General features: G+C 34.2%; 1 protein-coding gene across 2 annotated transcripts in view; it reads right to left on the bottom strand.

Moving 5' to 3' along the window:
- Nucleotides 1-22068, bottom strand: part of LOC128991321 (E3 ubiquitin-protein ligase HERC2) — a 96980-nt gene extending 74912 nt beyond the window's left edge. For both annotated transcript variants that reach the window (XM_054414125.1, XM_054414126.1), the window contains exons 1-17: nt 21929-22068; nt 20989-21195; nt 19594-19788; nt 17823-18045; nt 14442-14548; nt 13652-13808; nt 12840-13007; nt 12311-12431; nt 10774-10914; nt 10098-10283; nt 9187-9416; nt 5873-5988; nt 5201-5308; nt 4850-4911; nt 3871-4018; nt 1996-2183; nt 1390-1549 (exon numbers count right to left, since the gene is read on the bottom strand). In XM_054414125.1, the coding sequence (XP_054270100.1) occupies nt 1390-1549; nt 1996-2183; nt 3871-4018; nt 4850-4911; nt 5201-5308; nt 5873-5988; nt 9187-9416; nt 10098-10283; nt 10774-10914; nt 12311-12431; nt 12840-13007; nt 13652-13808; nt 14442-14548; nt 17823-18045; nt 19594-19788; nt 20989-21181 (2503 nt within the window). In that variant the 5' untranslated portion in view covers nt 21182-21195; nt 21929-22068. The remainder of the gene's footprint in view (nt 1-1389; nt 1550-1995; nt 2184-3870; nt 4019-4849; nt 4912-5200; nt 5309-5872; nt 5989-9186; nt 9417-10097; nt 10284-10773; nt 10915-12310; nt 12432-12839; nt 13008-13651; nt 13809-14441; nt 14549-17822; nt 18046-19593; nt 19789-20988; nt 21196-21928) is intronic.
- Nucleotides 22069-23287: the final 1219 nt, after the last annotated feature.

Genomic DNA, 23287 nt, shown 5'->3' with positions numbered 1-23287 from the left:
CTTAATAGCTAAAACCCTGTGATGTACTAACAATTTTGTAGGCCTATATTTGATTTTTGGGCGTTGAACTGAACTGCTTATCATAAAAACATTACTTTTAATCTATTTTGGTATTCTGAATTTGTTATTAAAAGTAATAAAAAAAATAGATGTTGATCATGTTTTTTTAATGTAAAAACATGTAAAAGTTTAATTAATGGAATAAAAAGTATAATGAGTGGCACGATTTGAACCAGGGACCCGCCACATGACTAGCGAGAACTCTACCTGCCTCTGAGCTAAGCCCTGCCGTAACGACTATGCCATGTTTTACTATCCAGTACTTGAAAACCTTCTTCTCCATTGCTTGTAACGGCGTTGCAATTTTTTGTTGCATCAATAAACGTTTAGGCTTATTATTCATGGTTTGTAGACTCAAAATTAGAATATCACCAAATGGTTTTTAACCCAAATATCCTTATGCATTAGAATATTTGAAAACATAGGTAAGGGTACTTGAAACCGTTCCAATAAACAAAATGTCCTTAGATGATTTAATTACATTCAAAATTTGAGATTTCTTTTCTTTACTCATAGCAAGCTTAATTTTATATGTCAGAGTAAAACAAAAACTATACAAATCACAGTGAATGCGGCAGCAACAGATCAACTTCCACCCAACTGTTGAGCGCCGCAACTAGGCCTACAACCGGCTACTGCTACTACAATCACCGTGTTGATTGCAGCGACGCGACGCCGCGCCGCGCCGGCGCTCCGGCGGGTTCATTGATGAACATAAATAATAGCGGTTTGATAAATAATGTGTGATTGTTTTACTTATGTGTCTATATAGTTATTAATTAAAAGAAAACACTGCGTTTCTACAACTATTTACTTTTTGTATCAAATGAAAACAAAATTAAAACCCTTTATAAAGGGTTTGAAAACCCGTGATTGAGGTTAGAAATTTGTTTTGAAAGTTTACCTTGTAAAGTTGGTCACGTGACTAGTAGTTTTGGCCACGTGACTAGTAAAATTCACTAGTATTTACTAGTGGTATAAAAACGTTTATGAAACAGAAATTAGTAGGACAGGTAAATACGGGACTAGTATTTACTAGACTAGTAATTACTAGACTAGTATTTTTATGAAACAGGGCCCTGATTGTGCTCGGCGTTATTGCACCAGACAGGAAAAAAGTAGACGGTCGAACCCTAGGTTGGATATTCCCAGGAGTCGGTTATTCCGAGATCGTATGTGAGGGTTTCTACTGTAGAACATTTCATGTAGGAAAATTAATTTCATCTCAATTTAGACTTGCCAAACAGCTTTTATTAGTGATTGACACAAGAGACTCTTGTTTAGTTAGTAGACTTAAGCATGTTTTGCCACTGTCAGTGCCACTCCTACCTTTGTGTTGAGGAGGTGGCCAGTCGGTGTTGACCAAGATGTCCTCACACACACTGGTCAGCAGCTCCTCTAGTCTCAGAAGTGTTTCCTCACAAACGTCCACCACAAACATGACATGTAGGCCGATCTTCCAGCTGTCGCTCGTGCTCCAAGCAAAACTCTGAGGGTTAAAAAACAACAAAATTAACAAAAAAATACTTTTTAATTGGTTTCACATCACTTACTTGATAAATTGTATTTACGAATTCACAAAACACCAAAGTTTATTAAAAGAGATAATTCATTCAAAGACGATTATTATTCATTCAAAGACGATGCATTATAAAGAGTACAAAAAAAGTACTTAGTCTATTGAGTGTTTTCAAATGTTATGAAAGTAGTCCTAGTCACAATATCTATTATTAAATTTAAAATAGGAGCTTGCCTGCTAATGCAACCCAATAATTAACATAAAAAAAATTTCCTCGGGGTGTCAGGAGTGATCAGCCGTCTTCAGGAGCAATTGGAAAATCTAAGTAACAATTGGCCAGATCTTCAGGCTACAGACTTATGTTAAAAAAATTCAAATTTTTCACCACTTCAGCATTACATTACATTCTACTTTACCTGAGTCGGTCCGCAGGATAATCCAACGATGTTTTTTCCTCTCAGAAGGGTCAGAAGGTGAGGTTCATCTGATGAAGCTTGGTCCCCACATTGAGCGTACTCTTGTTTTCCCCACCCGTACACCTCCCCACTCTCCGTCAGTGCTAACACATGCACCAACCCTACTGCTAGCTGCTTCACCCTCTTGCCTGAAATTATCAAACTAAATTTCCAAAATGAACAATGCCTTGAACTTTGTTTGCTAGTGTTTTCAATTGTTTGTAGAACTTTTAAAGATACAGATATACCAAAAACTGTTAAAGTTATCATGTATAAATTTACTAACCGATAGTTACCCAAGGTACAGAAGTTTGGAATATAACAGAGAGGGAATGGAGTATAGGGTTCAGGCGGGAGATGAAGTTTGTAAGAGGTAGGGGGAAAAATTGGATAGAATTAGTAATAAAAAGTTGAGAAGAGGAATAGTTCAAGAAAGTTTGAGAGAACGAGTAGAAATGAAGATTGAAATGGTTAGGCCACTTAAGAATATAAAATAATAGAATCCCCCAAAAAATGAAATGAGTGAGCATTACATGAACGGAAGGAGACAAAGAGGAAGACCTAGAAGAAGTTTGATTGACGAGGTGAGATGAGATGTGGAAGCAAGAGGAGTGCAGTGACAGTATGTTGAGGAACATGAATTGTGGAGAGAAAGAAGATCGAGAAGTCTAGTGAACACCCAGACCCAGAAATAACCGGAACGGAAGACGATATGTATGTATATAGGCCTATGTATGTAGAACTTTAGTATGTAAAGTTAATAAGTAGGCCATCATTATCTAGCAATCAGTTTGTTTCTAGTTTCCATCCCTGTGTTGGAAAAGAGCAGTTATATTTTTTTGGTTGTTCAGTTAAATGAACTTGAAGAGATTGAAGACAATTGTTTTTTAACAACCATAACAAAAATGGATCCCTCATATTAAATCAAAAGAGGCTTTGAAATCTTGAGTAGAAAATGTCTTAAATATGGTAGTTTTGATAATTTGTTAGAATTGTTACAGAAGAATTGTTGTGGTCTACAATAGTTAAAACATGACACACCTTCTTACTTTGAGAGTAAAAGTGACTCTAGAATCTTCTGATTGTTGGGAATTGCCTTTCACTTTGATTTTCCATAATTAGTATACATAATGCAAGAAGGAATCTCATTTTGTAGCACCCTCTCTCAATGATATTGCGAAACATTTTTCTTGATAACTGTGGTTTAAGTGTTCACTGAAAGTTGCATTGGAAAACTGCTAGTGTTAATTTAAGATCTTCTGTATTTATGTTTAGATCTCTCATATTAAATCAAAAGAGGCTTTGAAATCTTGAGTAGAAAATGTCTTAAATATGGTAGTTTTGATAATTTGTTAGAATTGTTACAGAAGAATTGTTGTGGTCTACAATAGTTAAAACATGACACACCTTCTTACTTTGAGAGTAAAAGTGACTCTAGAATCTTCTGATTGTTGGGAATTGCCTTTCACTTTGATTTTCCATAATTAGTATACATAATGCAAGAAGGAATCTCATTTTGTAGCAGACCGTTAATTTTAATCCCCTATGGCTTGAAGTGATATAAATTGATCAATGAGAATAACAAACACCACTTTCTTATGTTCTTACATTTTCTTCAAAGTTCAAATCTACTTTAACACATTGTCATTGGTGGCACCCTCTCTCAATGATATTGCGAAACATTTTTCTTGATAACTGTGGTTTAAGTGTTCACTGAAAGTTGCATTGGAAAACTGCTAGTGTTAATTTAAGATCTTCTGTCTTTATGTTGAGGTTAGTCAGATATTTACAGAAATCAGAACTTGACATTAATCACAGTTTATTACACAGACGTACCCTTCATGGCTTGTACAATCTTGGGAAAGCGGACATGCTCCTCAGAGGGATGGCCGAGACGGAAGTTGTCACCCTTGCCCCAAGCGTAGATATCACCTGAGCTGCTCAGCGCCAGACTGAACTGAGCACCGCAGTAAACTCGGCTGATCTAGAAACGGACATTTGTTGTAAAACTAAAAGAAACTTAACCCTATGTTTTTATAAGGAATTAACAATTTACTATGAACGCTCTCTCGTCCAAATATTTTTGGTTATGGCTTCTAAAGGTTTAGATGGCCACCAACGTATGACTCATGCGTTCGCCCATATGGTTTGACCATACCAATGAAACAAACAATAACACTTTCAAGTATTTATGCTATATATAAGTATATAAGACTGGGGTGGTGGCGTTGTCCTGTAATCCAGCTACTAGGAGGTCATGAATTGTGGATACAGTAATATTTATAGGCTTGCACTGTGGACGCGATGCTCCCTGGTGTGGATTAACGTCCGCACTTGTGAGTACTATGACTATCCGCAGTACTATCCTGATAATTAGACCAATTTGGTAATACCAAGGCAAAAATTTCGTTCGGATTCCACTATAAAAACTGTAGGTGCCTTAGTTGCCATTAGCTGTATGGGCTTGATTAACAGCTGTGTCTAAGGAATATGCCGTGGTCAGTAACAAGACTATAAGATCGCACCACTCATCTTTCACTCATCTCCATTCATACTTGGCAAAATACCTACTCAATAACTGTATAGTCGTAATTTCAATGAAAAGTATTAAAAGTATAAAGAAGTATGTATACATTTATTGTTAAGTATATGACTGTAGTTTTACTAATATTTGGCTCATAATGTAAGGTTTAAATATCCATTTAATACAAATTTTTTATGGTAAAGGCTTTTTAGTTTGAACAAGGGTCACAACAAAATAGTTTGTTGTTGTTCAAATAAATACTGATCGTTATAGGGATTAGCATAAACTCACCTCTACACCTTGTAAACAGTCAATGAGTTTTGGTAGTTTTGATCCGTCACTTCCTCCTCTGCCTATAAAAATTAACAATTAAAGTTTGCCTTGCAAATCAAATGTGTCATTAGGTCAGTGCCACAATATTATCAAAACAACCAATAGTAAGTAATGTTAATAGAAAATAATGGGAACTATGATTTTCGGAAGAAAAAAGAATATTTGTTGTAAAAAAATTTAAAAATTTTTTTAAAACTGTGCACTTTGTATGCTCATATAAAATCTAATGAATCTATAAAAATATTAACAAGCAAAAAATGACTAAAGTTTGGCATACAATGTGCGATTATTGTTGGTTTAACATCTTACCAAGTTTCCCATAGTCACCGTCACCCCAAGAGAACACCAGACCAGAGTCAGTGACGGCTAACGTCTGTGCGTCTCCGCTACCACAAGCCACGTCAACTATGTACTGTCCTGTAAACACCATTAAATATTGACTAACCCGCTGGAACACATCTGTGAGGTTAAAGGAATTTAGAATTAGAAAATTTATTTAACATAGAGTTAACTGACTAGATAATCAAAATGGGAAATAATTCACCCTGGCATAAGAACAAATCTGTGGGCTACATATAAAAAAATTAGAAAATTTGACCGACAGTCCGTCACTGAGGGATTTTCCAACTAAAGAAGATTAGAGTTGGGAAGATGTCTGCTAGTCAACTGGTGGCCAGGAATTTCCTTAGTAAGTTGAAAATGTGGTATGTAATAGTGAAAAATTTTGTTAAGAGTATTTTTGCAGTGTACAAATTTGAGTATTTTGTACCTGGACAAACTATTTCCTATCCAGGTAATCCAGCTATCTCAACTAGATAAAAAGTTATAAGTTTTCACAGTACTGCTAAACACACGATTACCAGATAATAAAAAAAATCTTTAAGGGAACCAGCTATCTGTGATAAACTAAAAAAAAAATATCCTGACAATATTTTAAAACAACTTTATTACTGGTACTTGAAGATGGTCTGAAGAAAATACCTTTAAGACCAACAACGAGAGTAGGCAGATTGACGTCTTCACTGCTGCCGTGGCCGAGTCTGCCATAGTTGCCTCTACCCCAGGTGTACAGCTCTCCTCTGGCAGTTATCGCAGCACTGTGGCATGAAACAGAGAGACTACAGTAAAACATAGCAATCCACATGAGAGGATATTACAAACAACATTTGGGATTTAAAAAAATGGTAATAATTTAGGAATTAACAACTCCTTTATATAAACATAACCTACAAACTTTCACTGATTCCCTTGTAAATTTTCTGCACCATTGCAATTTAGTAAAAGATCTTTTGTAATGTTGCCCTAAGCTAAAACCGATTCTCTCCACGTTACACTCACTACTTCTATGACCTCCGGAAAAATGTAAAATAAAATATTTCTTTCTCAAAAAACTAGAAAATTATATAACACTAGTGATGGTCAAAACCAGAAATTTCGAATCTCAAAACCGAAACCTTACTTTAAAAAATCGAATCCCGAATCTCGAATCTCAAAACCTAAACGCGAAACATTTTTACTTAGCTGGCTACAAACCCAGTCAGCACATAATGTAAAAATAACGTTATTTTCACGTGAAAAAAATGTGAAAATGTAAAAAGTGAAAAATATCATATTTTTTTACGTAAAAATAACGTGAAAAATGTAAAAAAGTTAAAATATAATAACCATTTTCACATTATTTTTACATTTTATATTTTACTAGTATTTGAACTTGTTCCATAGCAATAAAAAAAAACTGTTCCTATTGTTGTTTCCCCACGAATTCGCATGAATTTGAAAAGTGTAATCGGTGCCCCTCCAAAATTTAAAATTGAACTTTGTTAAATTTTGTCATCCTTTATTTTCATGCTAATTTATTTATTTATTAATTTACGCTAATTTATTTTCATTATTTTTTTTTATTTTTTTGCCAAGTTTCATAAAATTTATTGATGAATTAATAATATACCCAGTCAGCACATAATGTAAAAATAACGTTATTTTTACGTGAAAAAAGGTGAAAATGTAAAAAGTGAAAAATATCATATTTTTTCACGTAAAAATAACGTGAAAAATGTAAAAAAGTTAAAATATAATAACCATTTTCACATTATTTTTACATTTTATATTTTACTTGTATTTGAACTTGTTCCATTGCAATAAGAAAAGAAAAACTGTTCCTATTGTTGTTTCCCCACGAAATTCGCATGAATTTAAAAATTGTGATCGGTGCCCCTCCAAAATTTAAAATTGAACTTTGTTAAATTTTGTCATCCTTTATTTTCATGCTAATTTATTTATTTATTAATTTACGCTAATTTATTTTCATTATTTTTTATTTATTTTTTTTGCCAAGTTTCATAAAATTTAATGATGAATTAATAATATCCCATTCAGCACTACATAATGTAAAAATAACGTTATTTTTACGTGAAAAAAGGTGAAAATGTAAAAAGTGAAAAATATCATATTTTTTCACGTAAAAATAACGTGAAAAATGTAAAAAAGTTAAAATATAATAACCATTTTCACATTATTTTTACATTTTATATTTTACTTGTATTTGAACTTGTTCCATTGCAATAAGAAAAAGAAAATGTTCCTATTGTTGTTTCCCCACGAAATTCGCATGAATTTGAAAAGTGTAATCGGTGCCCCTTCAAAATTTAAAATTGAACTTTGTTAAATTTTGTCATCCTTTATTTTCATGCTAATTTATTTATTTATTAATTTACGCTAATTTATTTTCATCTTTTTATTTTTATTTTTTTTTGCCAAGTTTCATACAATTTATTGATGAATTAATAATATCCCAGTCAGCACATAATGTAAAAATAACGTTATTTTCACGTGAAAAAAGGTGAAAATGTAAAAAGTGAAAAATAATGTAATATAAAAGTATCAATACACCTTTGGGCCAACTTAAATTTTTATTGATTATGTGTGATATTGTGATTGATTGATTTTGTTTTCTAGACTAATTGAGTTTCACAGTTTAAATTTGCTGAAAATGTAAACAAATTCCTAATATTAGTGTTTACAAAACATGAAAGTTGCATGACTATGGTTAAAAAATCAAAAGATAAATGTTTTAAAAACGTTTTCATTAGGTGAAAAATGTAAAAAATGTAAAAGCAGGATCATTTTAAAAACGTAAATATTAAGTGAAAAATGTGAAAATATTGTATTGTAAAAACGAAAAATTTCACGTTTAATTTTCGCGTTATTTTTACGTGAAAAGTTGTGAAATTTTCACGTTATTTTTGCACGATAATAACGTGATTTTCTCCATTTTTATACATCAAAATAACGTGAAAATGTAAAATGAAAAATGTTTTTTTCATGTGAAAATAACGTTTTTGTGCGACCTTGACCTTAAGGTCAAGGTTACAAAAAAATACACATAATCATAAAATGTTAAGTATGCAAACAAAACTGAAAGAGATTGACTCCTGACCGTGACATAACATAAATATGTGAATGTGACTGATAATCTTAAAACCCAATACAACATAATTTTTCATAAACAACCAACAACAAAAATTAAACTTCTAACACCAACATAAACATGAATCTTAGATTAATTAGAACATTTAGTGGTCAATATATCTTTGTGTTTAGTAAATATTAACTGAACAGAAATATTAAACTGAAATATTAACAGTAAACTGAATTGTACCAGTTACAATATTTAAGATATCTTTTGAAGTTCAGAATAAAATTTACTTGTTTCATTACTGTTAATGGTGATGTTTGCTCTGTTTCTACCAGCTTGTTTGGAAACAGCATTGAAAACAATAAAAATGGCACAAAAAATGTCAGCAGTTTAAAAAAATAAAACTGCCAAAATCTTCAATTTCGAAACTTTTGAATCTCGAAACCGAAACTTTTCCTAAGTTTTGATGGTTTTGAGATATGAGATTCGGTTTTGACGCATCACTATATAACACCTATCTATACTTTTCAACACCACCAACCAGTTTACAAAGATTTCATTACTATAGTCCGTTCATAAAAATTTTGGCGGTTTGAGGGGAAGTTCCCCCACTACTTTTTTTTGCTTAATATATATATATATATATATATATATATATATATATATATATATATATATATATATATATATATATATATATATATATGTCACAGCTGATTAACGTTTTGGCAAACCTCAACTGTTAAGCTATTATTTTAAACGTAGAATCAATCAAGAGGGGATATACAACTTCTTCTAAAACCGCCTAAACTTTGTGAACAAAGTATAGACTGTTACCGACAATGGCAATGCACCCAGATCCTTCTTCTAATTCACCAACCTGTAAGTGTTGCCAACAGCCACCTTGGTGACTCTGAGCCCAGACAATGTAGATACCAGTGTAGGCTCCTCTTTGTTGCTACAGTCTCCTAGACCCAGTCTGCCTCCGTCACCGCAACCCCATGCGTAAACCTCTCCCTCCGCTGTTAGAGCTAGGTAGTGCTTAGCATCTGGATGTGCGGCAATCTCCACCACCTCCTTGTTGGCCAGAGCTTCAACCTTCTCTGGAATCTGAAAATGGAGCGATTTTGAATTTAAAATATAATCTCACCAAAACGTAGGTCACATATTAATATTGAGTGAACCACTCTTAATAGATTTTAAAGATTTTTTTCAGTATGGCAGGCTTACCTTTACTTTACTTTATTCTGAAATGGCGACCATACAAATGTAGGTATTTTAAGCCAAGTATGAATAGAGATGAGAGTAGGATGAGTGGTGTGATCTTGTAGTCTAGTAAGTGACTAAGGCTGACATGTTCCTTAGACACTGCTGTTAATTAATAGCCCATACAGCCAATGACAACTGACCTACAATTTATAGTACCTAAATGGTAAAGAGTCTAATCTGGCACAAGTAACACAAAGTTAGATCATGAACATCAGCGATCACAGAGAAAACATCATGATTATCTCCTGTGATTGTGGCAAAACCCCGAACATCTTCTGCATTATGGCAAAATTTGGAAATTGTGCATCCCTGTCGTTTCCAACCTCCCACCTTTGTTCTAAAATTAGGTCCGACATTACTTTTGTCTTTTGTCCCATCCTGTTTTGACTTGTGCGATTCCTGCAGAAAACTTACTTCTGCTATTATCAACAAATTCCTATATGTGTCCCGTAACAAAAATTTACTTTTAACAAACAAAACTAGGCCTACACATGATCATAGATCGAGTTGCCAACTCACTACCTGAGATTCGCAAGTGTAAGGCATGAAGTACAGTTTGCCGCAGTGTGAGAGCAGCAGTACGCCCAGCTCCCCGCAGGCCATCTTGTTCACACCGAGTTCTCCGATCTGTTCACAGCTGTGCGGAGTGTCGCCCAGGTCCCACGGTAGCCAACCCCACGCCTGAACCTCTTGGAACAGCTTTGTGTTCTGCCAACATAAGTTACATTACTAATTAACTTATAACTAATTACTAATTAACCAGAATGCTTAACCTATGAATGCCTATTGTGATTTTCCGATTTCCCAATCAAAACATCAAGCAAAACAATAAACCTTGCTATAATATTGATGTGACTGTTTTTGTTTAACATTTTCAACTTGTTATGTATTTATAAGAATCCAAAAATCAAAATTTTCTGCTGAATTTTTGCATTTAGTGCAGACACTTTGACGTTTCATTGCAATTTCAAAAAAACACTAATTTTATAGTTCGTGCAAGTTTACTAAAGTTAGACTTTCTTTACAGAACACTAATCTTCATACCCTTCAACCATTGTTTGAGGTCTTGTTGATACTATGATACTTATGATTCTGTTTTATAAGGGTTTTTATAAGAGAAATTGAACCATCATCATCAAACCAAACTAGTAAAATAATTTAAATATAGTCTCAAGTAAAATAATTGCTGCTGATTTACCTGGAGAAAAGTAGCAGGTGGTAGATATGGAGTCGCCAGTCTATCAAGATGAGCCATGATGACAATAGCCGCTAGCTGCAAGTCAATGCAATCATCTTCCGGGAGCTCCAGGTATTGCAGGAAACATGCCGTAGGGCTCACCTGCAGCCATTACATAGGTGGTAAGGTAAGTATTAAGCATTAGAAAGACAATGACGATCAAAGTGAATCATATAGCCTATAGCCTAATTAAATTTGTATTGTGTTGTTTTTAGCGTAGAGAGTTCTCAACATAAAAGTTGTAATAATCTTTTTTAGAAACCTAGACTTTTTGTCGTTCATTTGGGCTGATTGGTGATTGTCTAGATTTGAACCCAGACCAGAACTTTTACACGACCACTAGACCAGCAGATTTTTCTTACCAGAGGTGGATTAAATCAACTATGTTGTTCAAAGGTTTATTGCGGACATTTTCCATCACGATGGTAAAAATAAAATAAAACAATACACAACGTTTTGGGATCTGGAATCTGATCCCGTCCTCAGGTGAAAAACTTAACTAACACATTACAACTAACAATACACACACGCCCAACCTAAGTTGGAATACACTACAGAGGTAGATGTAAAAAATATGCACTGTATAGCAGTCAAGTCATGATACAACATGCAAATAATAACCAATCAGTCAGTCTTTAGTTTAAATCAGGCCACTTTGGCTACCCATTTTGAACAAGGAACTAAAGGATAGGGAACTTAATTGTTCAATAAGTAGGGAAATAACGAGTTCTCCTCAAAATTTGCACGTTATATTAACTTGTAGTAAAACTCGTGGTAGGAATAAACAGAATTAACACCCATCTTGCGGCATCGTACATCGCTCTGCCATTTTGTTGGTTTTACTTTTCCAGGGACCGGAAGCCATTTCTGTTGTCTCCGCATTTCCGATTGGTCGGCCATGTTGCTTCAGTCTCATTGGTGGAGTCATTGCGAACGGTGCTATTAGTGTTCCATTGTGTGAGCTTTTTACACTACACCTCATATAGATTATAAATTACAGTGTTTTGTGTTTGGTTATTATTTGCATGTTGTATCATGACTTGACTGCTATACAGTGCATATTTTTTGACTGCTACCCTCTGAAGTGTATTCCAACTTAGGTTGGGCGTTTGTGTATTGTTAGTTGTAATGTGTAGGTTAAGTTTTTTCACCTGAGGACGGGGTCAGATTCCAGATCCCGAAACGTTGTGTATTGTTTTTTTTTTACCATCGTGATGGAAAATGTCCGCAATAAACCTTTGAACAACATTAACTCACCACCCAACAATGAACATCAAACAAAGAAATCAACTATGTAATACGTAATGACTATAAAATGTCCAAAATAGGATTTAACACGGTTACTAACAAATATGGGGTATGGGAATAAAGAAGAATATGTAGGTATCCCTTCACCACAATTTTGATTCCAAATTGTAGGGAATTTTACCCATGTAACGACGCTATTGGAACAAGAATATCAGTGTACATCGACAACAGTATGAAAATGAATACATACCCTATAGGGAGTGTTGTCATTCCACTCATCAGCTGCTGAACTGGGCGCTTTAGCAGATGGTATGCTCTCTATCCGTCGTAGTAATGGCACCAGTGGAGGATTTATGTCAGCTTCGTCAGACCTAAAAATCATCCAGGACTAAGTTACTTAGATATCAAATGGAACCAGAACAGCCTCCACAAGAACAAACCGAAAAAGGAGCTAGTACTCAAAACATTCTATGTTTCAGGTTTTTAATGAATCTTTCAACTTCGTAAACCTGTTGTTTGACCTACCTACAACCTTAAATATTAATAATCAGGGGACCAATGTCTTTTCCTTGTGGGCAACTATGTTGATACAAAAAGCTTGTGTATCATCATCATCATTTTAACAAGATATGGGCATAAAAACAATAAGATGGAAACAAGTTACACTTTTGAGTCTTATATAGAAACTTCGCCAATCGAATCTGAACCCGAAACTTATTCAAATTGTCAATTTGTTTTATTTATTTGAGTTTTCTTTTATGACACACAAATTGACTTACCGGTTGTCCTGTCGGTGATTCCTGCTCTCATGCAAGTTCAACAGTAACAACACAGCTTCCAGTAGGTGACTAAGAGTCGCCCGCTGTGTGGCCAACTCCAACAACAGACACAGGGCGTAATGTTGGTCCATCACAGGTACCTGGGTACTGCCTGCCCAGTTGTCATCCCTGAACACAAAATGATTTTCAGTGTTTATTGTGGACATGTTCAATAGCGATAGTCAAAACACAGCACATGATATTTCAAGATCTCGTCTTAAAATGAGAAAATATCTAAAACTTAGGAGATTAGCCAAAGCTAAAATCACGAAAGACAAACCACACCGAGAACTAGTAGGCTAATCAAAACAAGAAACAAAAAATCTTAATGAAAACAATAATTAGTATGGATGGAGGCCGAAGTACTCTTAACACAAACTTATCATTACTAAAAATGTTAACTTCAAGCCATGAATTAATTCCTTCAATTTTCAAGGTTCCTATTGCTCATAAACAGTTTTTAACTGTCCACTAAAATCAGCAACGGCCTTACAGTGCAGCAAGCATTGGCCAAATTAATTCGAGCAACCCCCGCCTCTTAGGTGGAACTTCCCGTGATCACAATGAAATTGTAAATAAACTGTCAGTAGGTGTAAAAATCTCGTGAAGGTGGAGATGATTTGTCCATTAAGTAAAAATTCAAGATCCATACTTTTAAACTCATGATTTTTAAAACCTGTCAATCATATTACAAAACTGGAAATTTTCCAACGTTTTGGATACTATTAGACAACATTGGTCAATGACATACATCCCCAATGACAGTGACTTACCCCAGTACAACTTGTTTAAGAAATTTGGCGGATCGATCAACCACTTCCATCCACACCGGAGAGACGGCAGAGTCATCAAACAGCGTAGCGACTGGGAGAGATTGCATAGCAGCCAAAGACTCTTGTAATAGCTCACTGCACAGATCTGCATCTTCTCCTACAGAAAAATTTCAAACCTTGCTCAACAAAAAACATTGAAATGATTAAATTAATGACTAACAAGAACAGAAATATCAACTCTGCAATACATCATAAAGTATTGTGATTTACATAAGGGAAGGGAAAAAGAAGTAACCGAACAAAGAGTGGTGGTTTGAAAACTTCAAGACACGTGATCACTGGTCTCAAATATTTCCCATGAGAACAGTAGTTTCAGTACCACCCACTTCTTGCCGATCTAGTCCGGTTAAACCGATGTGCTGATAAATATTGTCCGGTTAAAGAGATGTCATTTCCGCCAAGTGTAGTCCGGTTAAACCAACCTCCAGTTAAAAGGTGTCTGGATAAGAGGGTGTCTACTGTAACGTTAAGGTAGTATTTAAAAATGTAGGCTATGAGTGATCTATGTTTGTTTTCATTGAGTGTCATTCACTATAACACACGTACTCTTCTTCTGTTTATCTCATTGTTATCAACCAAAATACCAGAGAAAAACACGTCGACTTATAAAGTCAATTATAACATACTTTTGAAACACATTTATTATGTTCAATAATGCTCAAACAATACTAAGTACATAACAGAAGGAAACTACAACTACTTCACTTCCTAACTTTTAAAAGTTACTCGCCTGATCTCCAAGCTCTCCGAAGGAAAGCAAAAGAGAAATTAAGAGCAGCTCTGGTTCCAACACGAGCCAATCCCAATGAAGCATTTTCAGAGGAATGTTTGCTGATGCTGAAACAGAGGATAAAAGACTAAACGTAAGTCTTCAGAAGAACAAAATGGGGAAATGTTTTCAAATATGACTTTTCTGCATTTTTAAATGGAGGGTGGTTTTTTGAAAGTAAGGGCTCTGTTTTTGCGTATAAATCCGTAGTTCGCTTCATATGTGATGAGTTCGCTTCATTGGCATCATTTGTAAACAGAATTACACAATTTGCAGCTCTCTAGCTTCCATGTACAATTCGCTGTGTGCTTTTAAAATTTGTTTAACTATCGAATCTCCCACCACATGGAAGGAAATTTTTTGATCATTTGTAACATACCTCTAATTATTTTAAATCATAACTCATTGTATTATAGATTTTTGAGCATTTTGAGAATGTATAATATGTCATATAAAGTAAATTTTCCTACTAGGGTTACACTGAAAACTAGATCAGCAATAGACAATATTATCACTAATATAGATCATGTGCAATTAATTGTAACCGGAATCATTATTCATGTGTCTGATCACGATGCACAACTTCTTGAAATTGTGGATTTAAAAAGTAAGAATAAAAAGAAAATAAAGAAAAGGCACAGAAAATTTACAGAGAATAACTTAAAAACCTTTCTCAGTGATTTAGGCAATGAGACTTGGTATGATGTTTACCAGTCATCTGTAGATAAAAAGTATGATGCATTTTTTTCTATTTTTAGTTACATTTTTGATGTTAATTTTCCCAAAGTTTTAAGTGCAGATAGTGGATATAGTAAATGTAAATGGAATTCAAAGGAGTTATTTAAAAAAAGGAGTGAGATAAATGAACTGGAAAAGCTAGGTAGGATAAGACAACATTTTGACACATATCAAAAGATAAAGGTTAAGAAAAAGGAACTAAAAGAATCAATACACCAAGCCAAACAAACATTTTATAATGAGAAAATAAAACACTCTTCTAATAAAGCTAAAGCAACGTGGAACATAATTAAAAGTGAAATAAAGCTTAACTCAAAAAGTGATTTTACCAGCAACATACCGATATGTATAGAGCAAAATGGTAAACTCCTTAAGCATCCAGTAGCTGTCAGTAACAACTTTAATAATTTCTTTGTATCAGCCGTGGAAAAGCTTATATTGCCACACATTTCTCCTTCACTTACACAAAAAACAGATATCCAGAAAAATATTTTACCTACAGATAAGTCATTTAAGTTTCACACAATAACGGAAGAACACCTCACTAAAGTGGTCCTTTCCTTTGAAAACAAGTACTCGGCAGGTTTTGATGAAATTCCAATCACCATAGTTAAAAAATCAATACACATTATCCAGAAACCACTAACACATATCATAAACTCTTCTCTTATTTCAGGAATCTTTCCATCAAAATTAAAATTGGCTAAAGTAGTTCCCATTTTTACAAAAGGTAATAAAACTGATCCCTCCTGTTACCGCCCTATCTCTCTCTTACCTGTTTTTTCAAAAATTTTTGAACGCATTGTTTACATTCAGGTCTATAAATATCTGGAAAATAATCAACTATTTGATAAAGAACAACATGGCTTTCGGCAGGGCAAATCAACAATAACAGCTGGTATTGAATTCATAGAATCTATAATAAATACTGTTGACAGAGGAGAAAATGTTGTAGGAATCTTTTTGGATCTTAGTAGGGCATTTGACAGCGTGTCACATAGTATATTGTTGACTTCACTAAAAGAAATGGGAATCTATGGAAAAGAGCTTGCATGGTTTACATCATATCTAGAAAACAGAAAACAATTTGTTGAATTGGATTATGTTGTGGAGCATGCAAGCACAAAGTACGTTGAAAAATATAGATCTCAGCATCAGACGCTGAAATATGGGGTGCCGCAGGGATCGATCCTGGGGCCTCTACTTTTTCTCTGCTATATTAGAGGTATGCCAGGAGCGATTCCTGGTAATGGCGGGTCTATGTGTCTGTTTGCTGATGATTGTAATGTGCTGATTCCGGGAAGATCAACTCAGGAGAGTCTTTTATCCACTAAAGAATTCCTTGACCGAAAAAATCTGCTTATTAACACAGAAAAATCCAATTTTATATCATTTTCCACTAAACAACGTAGACAAAATTTTGAACCAAACATTTGCATAAAATCAGAAAGAATAAACCAAGTAAAGCAAACAAAATTTCTTGGTCTAATTATCGATAAACATCTATCTTGGGAGGGCCATGTGAATTATGTGGTTAAAAAGGTATCTTCCGGTATCCATGCGCTGCGACAGATGTTCAGAGTATGCAGTTTAGACACTTTAAGAGTTGTTTATTTCTCATTAATACATTCACATATTTCATATGGAATTGTTCTATACGGGGCAACAACAAAAACTAATTTAGATAAAGTACTAATTAAGCAGAAAAAAGCTATCAGGGTGATGAAAAATCTTAAAAAGAAAGAGCCAGTCAAGAGCATCTTTCGTGAATTACAAATATTAACAGTTTATAGTCTTTATATTTATGAAACAATAATTTATGCAAAACAGATTCAACTATCATCCAGCTCAACAGAACAATTAGTGTATAACACCAGATTAAAAATTAACCTACCTCGGCATAATCTCGAATTTTACACTAAAAAGACATCTTACATAGGGCTAAAATTTCTCCAGTCTATACCAGCTCACATCCGAAAAGAAACAAAATTTAATAAATTCAAGCAGCTCTTAAAGGAATATTTTTTAAGAACTCCCTGCTACTCAGTAACAGAATTCTTTAGTATTAGTAAAAAACAGTTAGGCCTAACTTAATTTGAATTCCAAATACTCCTTAAAGTCATGGTTTTGTTAAAAGTTCAAGTAAAGTAATTTTAGTACTCTTTTTATGTATTTAATTAGCAGTAAGCAATTTTGAATTTAGCTTATGACTCTATTCAAGTTCATGTAATGTGAAACTATAATGAATAAAGAATGTTTTGACTTTGACTTTGACTTTGACATGGTTGTAATCCACAACAAACTGTCTTAAACAAATATAATCTTAGAAAGGTAAAAGGGTATTGCATTGTATTCAATTTTCCTCAGAAACAAGTTTTAAACTTAATTAAAATGGACAATTTGCGCATACATCCATGAATCTGTTAATCCATAGAAAAGTATGAAAATGCTATCAATGACAGTTAAATATTCTAATTGTTTGTGAATGTAGAAGTTGTCATTTTGTCAGTGACTCTTTCCCATTCAGGTAAGCCTGCTATTGTAAAAACGATCATAAAAAACCTAGGCTATCTTAAACACTTGACGCTTGTCACTCATACTCACATCTTCTTGGCCTGTGTGACACTTTTTGGCTGCTGCTTGCTGGAGTCAGTCCGAGAAGAGTCAGTGGTGGGGGAGTGACGTCCGAGAGCCAGGAAGTACCTGTACGTCACGGCCAGTCTCTGTCTCAGTCTACATACGGACAACGTGCTGCCAGCTACACTTTCACACAGCTGTTTTTGCTCATATGCCAACGACTCCACACACGTCTCCAGCTCCTTGCGGCCTAGAAGAGAAATTGAGATTAGTTATTGTAAATTACGTACCGGTACCGGTAGGCCTACAGAGAATAACTTCTGTTGTGTGAAAGATTTAACAAATTAGAAGGAAAACAGTGCAAGTATGTACAGTAGGACCTCGTTAAGTACCACTCTGGATAATAGGCACCGGTTTTCAATAGATAAACAACATTAACTGATTTAAATTATGCAATTTGGTAATTCTATTGCTTAAGCACATGATTGAACAGTGATTGTGTTTCCATTGTTTTTTTGCTCAACCAAGTTTGTTTGCTGTAACAGTCTGATTACTGGCTGCAGCACAAACTGCCTGCATAGTAAGTTTTTGTCCTAGTTTTTGTTTAGATGTGTTTTTCTCTACATTTAGTTGTAAGTATATTCTTTATTTTTATTGGATTCTGCTCTATGTCCGACTTTATGAAGTTCTACACTGGTATCACACACAAACACACACACACATATAGTAACTAGTAACTATACAGTTATGTTGGATTATCGCAGATATTTGCCATCACAGTAAGTGTTTTCAATACCCCTGCCGCAGCAAACCTGCCGACTAAGCGAATTTCCATTTGTCTGAATTGATTTTCAGTTAAATATATTTTAATAATTTTAGGTTTAACGAGTACCTAGGTTTGCTGCTACAAGGAAACTAATAAAGTGTGTTTTTGAGTAAAATATTGATAGCTTAGTACAAAATAAATAAATTTGCCAAGTTTGATCAAAATATATCCATAAACAAGCAAACTACAACATTTGACAATATTCTCCATAAGAATAACATGGGAATTTAAAATTTACAATTTTTTTAATTTTCTCCGTTACTAATAATCAAACAAAAATACTTTTATATACTAAATTATTTGTTTTTTTAAGCTCTTTAAAAAGGTCTAAAGAGAAATCGGGAAATTTTGTGTTTTGAGGGTCAAAAGTGAGAAAAACCAATTTTGACCCCATAAAACCCCCCGTATAGCCCCGTTCCCATGGTCCGATCGTGCTGGTTCGCGAACTCATTCAAGTTTATCCCGCTTTACACCTTTAAACCAAATTTCATCAAAATCGGACAAAAATTACTCAAGTTATCGCGTTCACGGACGTATATATAATATATATATATATGTCTATTATTTTCTTGCATTTTTATATATATATAAAAATTTGAACGAATGGTGTTTTTGGCCTCTGGGGACATCAAAATGAAAAAGTAAATCGGTCCCGGGTCTCGGTCTTACTGTGCCACCTACGGTAATAGCTACTTCCCTATAGGGAAATTCGCTAAAAACTGGCTTTTGCCAGTTTTCACAACATTTTGCATCTGGAATCTGATACTGACCCTTGGTGTAATGTACACATAGGCTAAATAAGTTTGGATTGATTCTTGTTTTGACCAGGTACTAAACCGTTCTCTGTATGATTTTTCTTATGACATTTTCTAACTCTGGCTGGGTTTGTGAGCTAAATCTGAGACTGAAATCAGATACTAGATCCCATAATGTTGTGAAAACATTTATCGCAATGAAAAATTGCTCACTCACACTGTGTGTTGGCCCACTCCCATCGGTCAAGCAAGTATTGCGAAGGCTGCGGCTTGTGTTGCTGTGTGCGACAAACCTCCTCCTGGTCCAGTTGTTGGCACGGGCCGCAGTTGCAGCCTCGTTGGGGACCACAGATCCCATCACAACAGGCACAGGTCAGCACTCGCAGTCCGCAGTAGTAGTGTCCGCTATGACCTAGTACATTGACAAAAATTATTTTATCAGTTTTCTTAAGGTTTCCAATTAGTTTACATATGTAAGGCCAAATAAGGATTTGATAGGTTATGTAGGACTTAAGAAACACAGTCAGAGGTAAACTTATAGATAGGCTAACTTAGTTTAAATTATTTTTATTTGAATTTTGTCCATTGATGAGAGATGCAATCTATTAACTTATTTGGTCATCATGGTGATGAAGTTATGCTAGGCATATAAAGCAATAATAAAGCATAACTTACTTGTAGCCTAAGTATTTTAGCTAAAATATAAATCTTTGGTTGCCATCTCAAGTGTTCAACCCGTGATTCTGCCATCAATAACAACATACTCAGTCCTAAATATTAAACAGGCCTATAGAAAGTTATTTTCTCTCGTTGCCCTTAACTTAAATACACTAATAGGTACCTACATTAACCCACTAATTTGTTCCAAAATTAATATTTACAACCTGACATGAATAGTCTATAGGCTAGGCTAAATTTATAGACTTAGGCTATGTTCATTATGGTACATATATATTTTACTCACTTTTGAACCTAAGTTCAGAAAGTAAGGGCAACACTTTATTCATTATTCCGGGGGGCAACACTTGTCTTTTATCTGTCTATCTACGATAGATATTGCTTAAGTAGTATAGTATCTTTGGTTGCCTAACCTGTTTTGTAAAACAAAACTATTGGTACCGGTACCTAAGTGTCTTTGGTATGCATTGGTTTGTTTATTTTAGAATAGTTTGACGTTACCTATTGTATTTATTACTTAATGGTACAATAAATCTCTTGAATCTTGAATCTCTTGAATCTCTTTGGTAAAAAAAAACTTATTGAGGCTTTGGGTCAATTTGGTTCAATGTCGTGCCTGTCTTTTTTAACGATTGAGTGAAATATACAGGGTGAATAGATAATTGCCAAAATCGTCTTCCAATCTTTCTGAGGAAGTTAATAATTTAAGGCAAAATAATAATGAATAAGGCCGTTGGCTATAGGCCTCTAGTTGTTTGTGTAAGTCACTAAGTAACTTAAAATAAGTTAAGTAGTCTAAAAATATAAATTCCTGTGTGTAATCAGGTAGGCCTAAGTTAGTGCGATTTCGGTATGGCAATGGATCTTAAAAAGTAACTAGGCCTAATTAACTTACAGTAACGCTAGGCCTACTGGGTATACAATACATCCTCACCTTTTCGAGCTGCAACACCAACACCATTCAAAAGAGTTTCACTGAAGTCACCGTAGATCTCCCCATCTTTAATGAGTTCATTCCAGGATTGTGCCAACTGATGGCGTTTTAGGGCATCTTGAAGATCTATTTTAAGCCATTTTGCATCAAACCTGCTGTTGGTCAATATATTGAAATCTAATTCAGCACTCATCTTCAGAGATGTGCCTATAATACAAATGAATTAACTATTAAGTTACATAATCGTAGGAATGTAGCCTACAGTGCCTAATAAATATAGGCCAAGAGCAATAGTATTAAAGAGAACTAAAACTAAGTTAATCAATGTAACTTAAAATGAAGTTAACGAGGAATAGATTAATTCAAAATCCAAGCTTAGGTTTGTTAAGTTAATGCTACATTAGTGAGATGAAATTAGGGTCAGATGACTATTACCATAACAGCTTTATTTAAACATCACGTATCCCAACACAATGATGACCAATATTTTACCCTAAAAGAAGGGTCTTCAAGGTAGGCCTATCTAGGCAAAGGCGAGACACGGTGTGCTTTTGAAATGAAAAAGTTGAGTTCTTTAGAATAAGTAGGCATAGGCTAAGTCCAAATCTTAGTTTGACTGAGAATTTACGAAATTACTTTTACAGTCCCGCCTTTGGAGTCTTTCCATATGTGCCAACCTCCATTATCAACTTAGGCCACTTTTGAAACTTAATTAATAGGAATAAGTATAGAAATATTTTGCCTAACTTAACTTATATAATCTAATTTACAGCCATAGATTAAACATAGGCCTAGGCCTACGCTCCTTTGTGTTAGTAGTTAGTGTACATGTCACAGCCTAAGACTAAATAGTATAAGTTTGTACAGTTATTGTAAGACCAAACTGTATTCATTTTACTAGGTAGGGGCCTACTTAGCTCCTTTGACTATAGTAACTTACTTTGATTTCAAGTTTTAAAGAAAGATTAGAGTATTTTGTGGAGTAAGATCATTATTAAAGGTGATCATCGTTGCCGGAAAGCCATCCTCCTCCATAATCCAATGTGATGACACTTTTAATAATTAAAAATTTCTAACAGTCCCAACTCCCAAACTTCTGATATAGAACTACAATAAAAATAAAAAAATTTGTTCGTTTGGTTGTTTTGTTCTACAACTCTGTTCTGTCTGTTCTGTTTCAGTTCAGTTCAGAGTTTATGTTTTGTTTTGATTGATGTATTCTGCTTCTGCTAACAGCTAGCAAAGAACCTATGAAATGTCAATAGCAGCTGACTTACCAAAGCATGTAAAAATACAACCGTTGATCATGGAACACCGGACAAAATTGATACTACACATAATTAATTGTAGGTATTCTTATGTTTCCTTAAGAAGTTATTAGGTTTTCTTATTTGCATTATATATTTATCTTTCTCATTTGTTATTGTTGTTAGTGGGTTTGTTGTTATTGTTTCATATTTTTTATTTATTGTTGTTGTTTTAAATTATTTATTTATTAGTATACCTTTTGTTATTTTGTCAGTTTTTGTTTTGTTTGGCTAGGTTTGGCATTGTTACTGTTGTTTGTTATTAGATCATTATATATTGTTGATTGTATTTCTAATATATAAGCACAAAATTTGTTATTATCAATTAAGTCATCCTGGGTTTAATGTTTTGTTTTGTATGCTGTAAAATGGAAATGTCCGTTGGAAATAAATAAATAAATCTGCAACAGGGAAAAATGAATCTTTTGTAGATCACAGCATCTAAAAAATACCCAAACCATTAAACTGCTCACAACCTACACTAATACCATAGATTAAACATACTCCTCAATACACACACAAACGAAAGAAGAATGAAGATTCCTGGGGCCCATTTCATAATAAAGTACAAACTAATATTATTAGTAAATCAGCTGATCGCCCAATGCAAATCTAATGGAAATTACAAGTTACAAGTTGTAACTTGTAACTTGTAGTTTATTATGAAATGGGCCCCTGGTCTCAATGACTACGGTGAAAAGGACCTAGGTAACAGGTAGAAGGAATCCACAAAATATTTAGTACACCTCATGTGTGTGCAGCTTCTTAACATATGAGAGAACTTGCTTGTATCGACCACATGATAAAGTAGTTTTACATGGTTTTACTTAGCTTTTCGCTGAGTTTGTTTATTTCAACTAAATATTGTAGCCCTAAGTAAAAATGTTGACTTGTGGAAAGAAATTATGGAGGAAATTGTGTTCAGGGCCTAAATGTTTGACTCAAGTCAAGTTTGTTGTAATTTTCGCGAAGATGCAAATGTTCACTCCGGT

This window comes from Macrosteles quadrilineatus, unplaced genomic scaffold (assembly GCF_028750875.1).
Source record: "Macrosteles quadrilineatus isolate MER2022 unplaced genomic scaffold, UCM_ALF_1.0 Scaffold_4__1_contigs__length_99947679, whole genome shotgun sequence".
NCBI classification, from domain to species: Eukaryota; Metazoa; Arthropoda; class Insecta; order Hemiptera; family Cicadellidae; genus Macrosteles; species Macrosteles quadrilineatus.
Note: the sequence above shows the minus strand (reverse complement) of the source record. Positions and strands in the feature narration are given on the sequence as shown.